This window comes from Aotus nancymaae, unplaced genomic scaffold, assembly GCF_030222135.1.
Source record: "Aotus nancymaae isolate 86718 unplaced genomic scaffold, 86718_ANA_hifiasm-v0.15.2.pri h1tg000030l, whole genome shotgun sequence".
Lineage (NCBI taxonomy): Eukaryota > Metazoa > Chordata > Mammalia > Primates > Aotidae > Aotus > Aotus nancymaae.
Window position 1 is genome coordinate 22,288,737 of NW_026988443.1, and position 11,196 is coordinate 22,299,932.

At 46.4% G+C, this 11,196-nt stretch overlaps 1 protein-coding gene across 2 annotated transcripts in view; it reads left to right on the plus strand.

The window, feature by feature from the left end:
* CTCF (CCCTC-binding factor) overlaps nt 1-7,464 on the plus strand; it is a 75,378-nt gene extending 67,914 nt beyond the window's left edge. The window contains exons 11-12 of one of the 2 annotated variants that reach the window (XM_012468202.2): nt 3,317-3,478; nt 5,989-7,464. In XM_012468202.2, coding sequence (XP_012323625.1) covers nt 3,317-3,478; nt 5,989-6,173 — 347 coding nt within the window. In that variant the 3' untranslated portion in view covers nt 6,174-7,464. The remainder of the gene's footprint in view (nt 1-3,316; nt 3,479-5,988) is intronic. The other variant, XM_064383189.1, reaches the window with a different exon arrangement.
* Nucleotides 7,465-11,196: the final 3,732 nt, after the last annotated feature.

Genomic DNA, 11,196 nt, shown 5'->3' on the forward strand with positions numbered 1-11,196 from the left:
ATCTCCCCCAGAAAATGGACATCAGTCAGCTTGGGCTCCATGCCACTGATTGCCGTGCAGTCTTATTTGTCCTGTCCCAGTTCAAATAATGATGGACCAGCAGAGTCTGGAGTCTGCTGCTGTTTTCAAGGTTTTTCGCTGAAATGCCTCCAAGCCAAGACTTCGATCCTGTTAGCCAACTTTTGTGTGCTTTTTCCCCCAATTCAGACTGAATTTGTTTAGTTTTCTAGGCATTGGGCCAACTTAGGCAATAGGGGGCTTGAAGAGTTTAGGGAAGGATCTCGTTCTTTACACACTGCCACCTATCTGTACATTCCCCGCGTTTTCACTTAGGATTTCAGTCACTTGAGAAATAAGGCATTTTATTCAGAAGATCAGGCGTTTACCTACAGCTCTCTAAATTTAAACATTTTGTTCCAGAGAAAGAGTATGCACGTTAATAACCTGTGCTTTCTAGAGGAAGGCAGGCAGTGTACATTTTGTGCCACAGCCATGGGGGAGGGATAACAAAAGCTCTTTGGTTACCTGCAGGTGTGGGCACCAGGGCAGAGGTTTGAATTCTACCTGCTATGACTTAGCTGTGCCATACAAATCACTTACTTTCTCACTTTTTCTATACAATGAGGGTAAGACCCTGATTCAGTGAAGTTCTGAAGCCTAAGTGGAATAATAGTGAATTTTTAAGTTGTGATGTTTGCTATAAGTAAAAGCTGTGATTGTGGTATACTGTAGGTTATGGAGCAGGATTACATGAGTTCCCTCAGTCCTGTTGATCCCCAGGCCACTATTAAGTGGAGTGAGAGTGCTACAGAAATTACTCAGGGAAACTGAGGATCAGCCGGTCAGATGTCCTAGGTCACATACCTAGTAAGAGATCTAAGACTCAGAGTCTTGTTACCTGGCTCCTCATCAGTATTCTTTATACAATAGTTTCCTGAATTTTATGTACCACTTATTTTACCACAGATGGACAATTGTGACATTAGGAGGGCAAGAGGGGAATAACACATTAGGTCTGGTACAGCTGGGAATTAAGTCCAAGAACTTGACCTTAAATGAGAATCAGTAATAGTCTCAAAAGAACTTTTGGCTGGGCGCAGTGGCTTACACGTGTAATCCCAGCATTTTGGGAGGCCAAGGTGGGCAGATCACATGAGGTCAGGAGTCTGAGACCAGCCTGACCAACATGGAGAAACCCCATCTCTACTAAAAATACAATATTAGCCAGGCGTGGTGGTGCGTGCCTGTAATCCCAGCTACTCAGGAGGCTGAGGCAGGAGAATCACTTGAACCTGGGAGGCAGAGGTTGCGGTGAGCCGAGATTGCCTGATTGCACTCCAGCCTGGGCAACCAGAGTGAAACTCGGTCTCACTACTTACCTTAGTAAATAGGACCTCACAATGTGTAAGAATTTCTGGTCAGGTATGATGAATCAAACCTGTAATCCTAACTCTTTTGGAGGTCAGGAGTTGAGAAGTTACAGTGAGCTGTGATCCCACCACTGCACTCCAGCCTGGGTGACAGAGCATGACCCCATCTTAAAAAATAAAATTTCTGTCTTGTCCCCAACACACACACATTACACATACACACACATTCTTACCCCTTCTGCCCTCTCAGAAATGAGCAGAACGACATCTCTAAGGGTCCATTTCAGGCTTAGTATCCTGCTTTATCCTGGGGTAGTAGATAGGAGGATCATTAGAATTTGAAATTCAGTACTCTATTGAGTCAAAAAAGGGTCTAAAACTAAAAGGAAAAAGTACTATCTAATCCCACATACAGTGTGAATAATACTCTTCAAGTTGATTTGCTTCATTCTGCTACAATACCTGTTTATTATATTAATCTTAATAGCAAGCATTCCAGCAAAAGCATTTTTATTTGTTAGTTTTTGGAACCTCACACCCTGTTCCCCTAAAAGCATTTTTAAATAGGCTTTTTTTTTTTTTTTAAAGACAGGATCTCACTATATCACCCAGGCTGAGTATAGTGGTGGAATCACAGCTCACTGCAGCCTCCACCTCCATGGCTTAAGCAGGCCCTCCTGCCTCAGACTCCTGAGTAGCTGGGACTGCAGGCATGCACAACCATGTCCGGCTAATTTCTTTCTTTTTTTTCTTTCTTGAGACAGAGTCTTGCTCTGTTGCCTAAGCTGGAGTGCAATGGCATGATCTCGGCTCACTGCAACCTCCGCCTTTCAGGTTCAAGCAGTTCTCCTGCCTTAGCCTCCCAAATAGCTGAGATTACAGGCACCCGCTGCCCCACACCCAGCTAATTTTTGTATTTTTAGTAGAAACGGGGTTTTACCATGTTGGCCAGGCTTGTCTCAAACTCTTGACCTCAGGCAATCCACCTGCCTCAGCCTCGCAGAGCGCTGTGATTACAGGCATGAGCCAGTGCACCTGGCCAATTAATTTTTTTTTTTTTTTTTTTTTAAGTAGAGATGGGGTTTCACTATATTTGCCAGGCTGGTCTAGAACTCCTGACCTCAAGTGATCCCGCCCACCTCGGCCTCCCAGAGGGCTGGGATTACAGGCATGAGCTACCACGCTCAACCAATTTCTTTTTTTTTTTTTTTTTTGAGATGATGTTTTGTTCTTGTTGCCCAGGCTGGAGAGCAATGACGGATCTTGGGTCACCGCAACCTCCACCTCCCCGGTTCAAGCGATTCTCCTGCCTCAGCCTCCTACGAGTAGCTGGGATTACAGGCATGCACCACCACTCCCAGCTTATTTTGTATTTTTAATAGAGACAGGGCTTCTCTATGTTGGTCACGCTGGTCTCAAACTCCCTATCTCAGGTCATCTGCCCGTCTGAGCCTCCCAAAGTTCTTGGATTACAGGTGTGAACCACCGTGCCCAGCCTTAAATTGATTTTTCTTAATAAAGAAAATAATTGGCCAGGCATGGTGGCTCACACCTGAAATTCCAGCGCTTTGGGAGACTGAGGTGGGTTGATCACCTGAGGTCAGGAGTTTGAGACCAGCCCGGCCAACATGGTGAAACACCATCTCCGCTAAAAATAAAAAAATTACCTGGGCGTGGTGGTGGCCACCTGTAGTCCCAGCTACTCGAGAGGCTGAGGCAGGAAAATTTCTTGAACCCAGGAGGTGGAGGTTGTAGTAAGCCAAGATCGCCCCACTGCACTCCAGCCTGGGCAACAGAGTGAGACTCTGTCTCAAAAAAAAAGAAAAAGAGAAATATATACATATATATATATATATACACACAAGACTTGAAAGAATATATAATTTTCTTTCTTCTATCACCATCCTTCTTGCCCCACCACCTGTGCTTCCTGATTTCGTGAAAAGAAAATGCTGAACCAGATCTGGATGACAATGAGGATGAGGAGGAACCTGCAGTAGAAATTGAACCCGAGCCAGAGCCTCAGCCTGTGACCCCAGCCCCACCACCTGCCAAGAAGCGGAGAGGACGACCCCCTGGCAGAACCAACCAACCCAAACAGAACCAGCGTAAGTTGTTAATCTCTGCTCTGGAGGCTGGCGTCTTCTCCTAGCATGTGGGGGAGCCAGATGGGTCCTTGTTCTTTGGGGAGGCGGGAACTAAGCCATGAGAACAAGTTAAGGGCATGTTGAGAACAAACTCTCAGGAAATGGTTTTTTAGGAGTATTTACTGAGGAACATCTGAGGAAGTCTTTAGAGGCCTGTTACATTTCAAGGAGAAAAAGTCCAGATAGAAGGGTACTTGTGTTCTACAAGATGGGTACTGCTAATGTGGGCGGGTTTTGAAAAACAAGCAAAGTCACAGTAAGCTGGGAGAATGGATGCAGTAAAGAATATAGAAGAGCCAAATTGTAAATGGTAGAGAGGGAAAGCAGTTTCTGTGCTGAGATTGCCCCTTCTAAGAAATTCACAGTAGGGCACAGTGGCTCACACTTGTAATCCCAGCACTTTTGTGGGGGCGAAGGTGGGAAGATCACCTGAGGTCAGGAGTTTCATACAAGCCTGGCCAACAAGGTGAAACCCCATCTCTGCTAAAAATACAAAAATTAGTCAGGTGTAGTGGTGGGCGCCTGTAATCCTAGCTACTCAGGAGGCTGAGGCAAAAGAAATCGCTTGAATCCAGGAGACGGAGGTTGTAGTGAGCTGAGATGGCACCACTGCACTCCAGCCTGGGCAACAGAGTGACTCTATCTCAAAAAAAAAAAAAAAAAAAGGTCCTTTGGGAGTCAAGTGCTGGCCTCCTGGTTTATGAGAGGACAGAAGCGGCGATCCCTCCACCTCATACACAGCAGGCTCTGGAGACGCAGGTCTCTGCTCCTCTACTTGTGTGTTTCTCTGAATCTCCTGAGAGCTGACAGTTTTTTTTGTTTGTTTTTTTTTTTTTCAAACAAATGTAGGTTTAATCTGTTTTTTAAGATACTCTCCCTGAGCCCCATGTGTCAGTGCCTGGTCACAGAAAAGGAGGTTAACAGTAGATCCTGGAACCAAGCATCTTGTTTCACCTCTATACACTGGAGTGAACAAACTGGTGGAAGGGCCCTCGTTGTGGAGAACTGCCAGATAAAAAAAAGTCACCTCGTGGCCGGGCAAGGTGGCTCAAGCCTGTAATCTCAGCAGTTTGGGAGGCCAAGGCGGGCAGATCACGAGGTCAAGAGATTGAGACCATCCTGGCCAACATGGTGAAACCCCGTCTCTACTACAAATACAAAATTTAGCCAGGCGTGATGACATGGCGCCTGCAGTCTCAGCTACTCAGGAGGCTGAGGCAGGAGAATCACTTGAACCCAGGAGGCAGAGGTTGCAGTGAGCCAGGATCACGCCACTGCACTACAGCCTGGTCAATAGAGCAAGACTGTCTCAAAAAAAAAAAAAATGTCACCTTGCTGTAGGAGGGTCCTCCTACATTATACACTCTAGTAGTCTTAGGTTCACCCTGCACTTTTTACTTGCCCCTCTCACTATTGTAAAGCCTGAATTTATGACATAAAGGAATACTAAGTAAGGATTTTATCTTTTTATTTATTTTATTTTTTGTAGAGACCGGATTTCACCATGTTGGCCAGGGTGGTCTCAAACTCCTGACCTCAGGTGATCCACCCACCTCAGCCTCCCAAAATGCTGGGATTACAGGCATGAGCCACCACACCCAGCTCTGTAAGGATTTTAATGTGTGATTTGAGGGGCATATGAAGATGAAGGTCAGCATTTTGTTCCTTGATAGTTTCTAGAATATTGGGGCTTTATTTTATGTATGACCATGTTTGAGATCTTTAAGGCTTTTTTTTTTTTTTTTTGAGAAGGAGTCTTGCTCTGTTGCCCAGGCTAGAGTGCAGTGGCACTATCTCAGCTCACTGCAACATCCGCCTCCTGGGTTCAAGCTATTCTCCTGCCTCAGCCTCCCAAGAAGCTAGGATTACAGGTTCCTGCCACTACGCCCAGATAATTTTTGTATTTTAAGTAGAGATGGGGTTTCACCATGTTGGTCCTGACCTCAGGTGATCTGCCTGCCTCAGTCTCCCAAAGTGCTGGGATTACGGGCATGATCCACCACACCTAGCCCTTTAATTGGCTTTCTAGCCGGGCACAGAGGCTCATGCTTGTAATCCCAGCACTTTGGGAGGCTGAGGCTGGCGGATTACAAGGTCAAGAGATTGAGACCATCCTGGCCAACATGGTGTGAAACCCTATCTCTACTAAAAACACAAAAATTAGCTGGGCATGGTGGTGCACCCCTGCAGTCCCAGCTACTCAGGAGGCTGAGGCAGGAGAATCACTTGAACCCAGGAGGCAGAGGTTGCAGTGAGCTGAGATTGTGCCACTGCATTCCAGCCTGGTGACAGAATGAGACTCCATCTTAAAAAAAGGGGGGGGGGGGCTCTTTAAATTGACTTTTTCTGGATTGCTAGCTAATAAAGCTTTCCTGCATTGCTGACATCTCATTCACTGACAATCTAAAGGACCCTTATGATTCTTGGGGCTTTAATGCACCATTTGTTCTGTCTGTGCTCTTCTTTGCCAGCAACAGCCATCATTCAGGTTGAAGACCAGAATACAGGTGCAATTGAGAACATTATAGTTGAAGTAAAAAAAGAGCCAGATGCTGAGCCTGCAGAGGGGGAGGAAGAGGAGGCCCAGCCAGCTGCCACAGATGCCCCCAATGGAGACCTCACACCCGAGATGATCCTCAGCATGATGGACCGGTGATGGCGGAGCCTTATGCGTCACCAGGACTGCTCTGGGCTGTGTTTAAACGGCCTGCATCTTAATTTTTCTCCCTTCTTTCTTTTGGCTTTGGGAAAAGAAGCCCATTTTACCAAACATACCAAGAACGAAAACTTCAAGGCTGATGTTAGAAAAAATGTGATTTAACTAGAACTTGCTGTCTGATGTTAGCAAATCATGGAATGTTCTGAGTCCCCGAGGGTTTACTGTGAAGTGCTGAGGACAGTGTTGACGACTAACTCATTTTCCTAGATGGAAACGGAGACATTGACCCCTCCCTCCATGTGGTAAACCACTCCAGAATGGCCACCAGGCTTCCCAGAGTTCTATGGTCTTCTTCCCAAGAGAGTTTTTAATTGTAAATGTATACTTGGGAAGGACTTAGACTTTTAAACTGTTTTTTTGCTTTTGCTTTTCCCTGACTCCCTTTGCTTGGAGTCAGCTGCACACCAGTAGTATGGCATGCTACGATCAGGTTCTGTCCTGAAAGCTTTGCCTCTTTCTTGGCAAAGTTTCTGGTATGGTCAAGCTTGTAAATAACTTTTTTTACATTTTAATCTTTTCCATTAATTAAGAGGTTGAAAAGAAGTGCAGTGTAAGAAAACCCAGCATTTTAATTACTTGCAAATTAAGTTGCCACAGACTCTGTAGTGTGTAAATGTTGACAAGGAATTGGATCACAATCATGTAGCAGAATGGCACTGCCCGCCAGTGATGGACACCCATGTGGCAGATCATGATTTCCAGCCCACGGAGCCAGCATTTGAACCTTATACAATTAACTTTCAGTTATGATTTCCCATCGACATTTTCTTTGCCCTGTTTGTAGCTGAATGTTGTGTTTTATAAATCTTCTGTTAAAGCAGAAGGCTGATTATGAGTGGGTCACAGCAGCCCTTATAAAGCTGGGCCAGAAAATTTCAGTAGGTCAGTAATTTAAACTTTGGATCTTCAAAAAATAATGTGAAGCAAAACCAACTAAAAAGTGATTCTTGCACATGAACTGTCACATGTTTAAAAATGTGTTTTTTAGAGAGCCTCAGTCTTACTGATTTCAAACACTTTTTTCTTCTGTGTATTGCTTTTAAGAGAGCCATCAGTTAGCTATCAGACTCTAGGTTGATGCATTTTGTACTTAGCTGTACTGTGTGATATTTTTCATTATTTTAGGATGCCAACATGAGACCTGTAATAAAATATGTAATGGGGTTGAAAGCTGGGGAGGAGGATCTACTGCTGTACAGCTAATAAATCATAACGGATTAACAAGTGCTCCAAAGATTCCATCTTGCATGATTCCTGCCTGCTTGAGGGAGGTTGGGGGGTTGCTTACATGGTTTCCAGGCTGTGCAGGCTTCTGCCTTTCACAGGCAACCTCTGTTCCCTGGGATGGTACTTCCTCTAGCAGATGGGAAGAGATGATCTTGGCAGGTGACTAGATATTGAGTGCATCCTGCTATAACTTTTTACTCCCCCAAAAGTGTGTGTGAGCAGAGAGGTGAGTAAGTAGCTGGACAGCAGCCATAGCTTCCGTGATCCACTTGAGTTGGTGGGCCATAGAGCTGCTTAGAGTGAAAGGGGCTAATGGAAAGTTCTATACTCGGGATCTCCGCTCACGGAGGGCTGGAATCGGTACCTGGAGCTCTGCCTCTTGGTAAGAGCAGATTGAAGAGTATATTTCTTCAATCTGGGAGGCAGCAGGAACTCTCTGCAGCATCCTCTCCAGCGGACCCCTCCCGTCACCCTTAGCTGTCATTTCCTTGTCATTTCAAACCCTAGAGAAGTTCGTTTGAAAGGAGAGACAGATGCACAACCACCAGGTAGTGAGGAGACCCTCCTAGATAATAGAGTTGCCTGTTAGCAGCCCAGGAAGGTGGGTGGCAAGGGAGTTATGTCATGTTTGGAATCTTGTTTGTTAGTGGAAAATCATCTTGCTATGGTGTAATCTTGGCTCACTGCAACCTCCACCTCCTGGGTTCAAGGGATTCTCCTGCCTCGGCCTCCCAAGAAGCTGGGATTATAGGCACTTGCCACCATGCCCAGCTAATTTTTGTATTTTTAGTAGAGACAAGGTTTCACCATGTTGGCCAAGCTGGTCTTGAACTGACCTTAAGTGATCCTCCCACCTCGGCCTCAAAATTCTGGGATTACAGGCGTGAGCCACCACACCTGGCCCCAACTTTTTTTTTAATTCCAAGGTGTTTTTGAGACAGGATCTCAGTCTTGTCACCTAGGCTGGGATATGGTGGCACAATTATAGCTCACTGTAACCTTGAACTAGGCTCAAGCAATCCTACCTTAGTCTCCTGGGACTACAGGCCATGCCATCACACCTGGCTCATTTTTGTTTTGAGGGTTTTTTTTTTTTTTTAAGTTTTTTTGTAGAGATCGGGTCTTGCTATGTTGCCCAGGCTAGTCTCAAACTCCTGAACTGAAGTGATCTTCTTGCCTCAGCATTCCAAAGTGCTGGCTTATAGGCATGAACCACCATGCTCAGCCACCTAAGCATATATAACCTCTTTGCAGAACAAGGCTGTTTTTCTGTATCCAACACAGCCTGTCATTCCTGATTGTATACATTGTTTGAAAGGTTTTTTTTTTTGTTTGTTTGTTTTTTTTTTTTTTTTGAGAAGGCAAGTCTGGAGTGCAATGGTGATCTCAGCTCACCGCAACCTCCACCTCCCAGGTTCAAGCAATTCTCCTGCCTCAGCCTCTCAAGTAGCTGGGACTACAGGTGTGCACTATCGTGCTCGGCTATTTTGTATTTTTAGTAGAGACCATGCCTAGCTAATTTTTTTGTATTAGTAGAGACGGTTTTGCCATGTTGGTCAGGCTAGTCTCAAACTCCTGACTTCAGGTGATCCACCTGCCTCAGCCTCCCAAAGTGCCAGGATTATAGGCATGAGTCACCTTGTCCAGCCTGTTGGAAAATTTTAAAATGTGTTTGTTTTAGCTGGGGAAGGGGCACGATAATTGACATTCTGATGGAGTTAAGGCTGAAAGGGGATCCTCCTGCTGCATAGCCCAGGATGCATCCTATCTAACCGTTAATTATAAAACCTTCAGCAGGTTATTTTCCTCCCAGAAGTCCCCTCTCTCACTCAAGAGAGAGCTGTTTTCCCTTCTCTTTCTTTCTCTCTTTTGTCTATTAAACCTCCACTCCTAAACTCTTAAAAAACAAACCTTCAGCAGCAGAAGCCAGTTCTGTTACTCCACCCCAGGAACTGTTGATGGGGAAGTTCCTGAACCTGCGTGCAGCTCCCTGTTAAGCCACAGGAGTAAAGAATCTATGCCTGCCGGGCGCGGTGGCTCAAGCCTGTAATCCCAGCACTTTGGGAGGCCGAGGCGGGTGGATCACGAGGTCAAGAGATCGAGACCATCCTGGTCAACATGGTGAAACCCCGTCTCTACTAATACAAAAAATTAGCTGGGCATGGTGGTGTGTGCCTGTAATCCCAGCTACTCAGGAGGCTGAGGCAGGAGAATTGCCTGAACCCAGGAGGCGGAGGTTGCGGTGAGCCGAGATCGCGCCATTGCACTCCAGCCTGGGTATCAAGAGCGAAACTCCGTCTCAAAAAAAAAAAGAATCTATGCCCTTTCCCACCCCTGGGCTGGCATCACCCTATTGCTGCCCAGCACAGCAAGTACCTGAGCCCTTCTCTGGCTTGTCAGGACCTGGTCTTCGAAAATCATTCGAGGTGAGTCTTGTGGCAGCACCAAGGGGCGTAGCCCAGCCCACCTGGGAGGCAAGTCCTGTCCTCAGTCTCTGCTACCCAGAGCAGGTGAGGCTGATGTTCTCGAAAGCTTTGGCATTTTCTGAACGCCCATGGAGTGGCAAGCCTTCCAGAACATAGATGGGCTTGAACAAGCTGATGGCATGTCACTGAGTCACTGTCACTTGTAAGAACTGAGTCCCATGTGTTCACTTGGTCTCTGAGATCAGGTTTGCTGTGTTACCACTGCCCTGACCGCCAGCAGCCACATGCCTACCCCTGCGAGCAGCCATGTGCCTAGCCCTGAAAGCCTGGCCTGATCTCAGTCATCCCTGCCTGCCCCTATGCGCTCACCCACACAGGGACGGGCCCCGCCGGCGTCGCTGCAGTCTCCAGAGGCCCTCCACCTGGGCACGGCTCCAGCCCTTTTGGCAGTCACTGCTCTCATCTCTCCTCGTCATTCTAAAAAGAAAAATCCCAGTGAGGTGGATTTTCTGTCGTTCTGTTTTGGAATTCCTGGGTTGTCATGGTAGACTTGGCAAATGTGAGTGTTATCTGAGTGCCAGGCACTGTTGTGGGCGCTTCCCTTAATAAACATTGAATCCTTAAAGCAAATCTTGAGGTAAGTTAATAGCTCCAGTTTACAGACAAAACAGGAAGACCAGAGAGGCTAAGTAACTTGTTTAGTGTCAAAATCTAGGCAGTGTGCCTGCAGAACCTACATTCTTTTTTGTTGTTGTTGAGATAGAGTCTTGCTCTGTCTCCCAGGCTGGAGTGCAGTGGAGATCTTGGCTCACTGCAACCTCTGCCTCCTGGGCTCAAGCAATTCTCGTGCCTCAGCCTACTAAGTAGCTGGGACTACAGGTGTCCACCATTGTGCTGGGCTAATTTTTTGTATTTTAGTACAGACAGGGTTTCATCATGTTGGCCAGGTTAGTCTTGAACTTTTGAGCTCAGGTGATTGGCCCACCTCGGCCTCCCAAAGTGCTGAGATTACAGGCGTGAACCACCTGTGCCTGGCCAGACCTGTGTTCTTGGTCCTTTGGCAGTACTGTGTGAGACCTACTGAACTGTCACCCTACAAGCAGTTTGAGGATTCTGTGTAGTCTTAGAGTCTTAGATCTTAATCCAAATTATGTCTCTTCGTGGCCAGGCATGATGGCTCACACCTGTAATCCCAACACTTTGGGAGGCTGAGGCAGATGGATCGCCTGAGGTCAGGAGTTGGAGACCAGGTTGACCAACATGATGAGACCCCCATCTCTACTAAACATACAAAAATTAGCTGGATG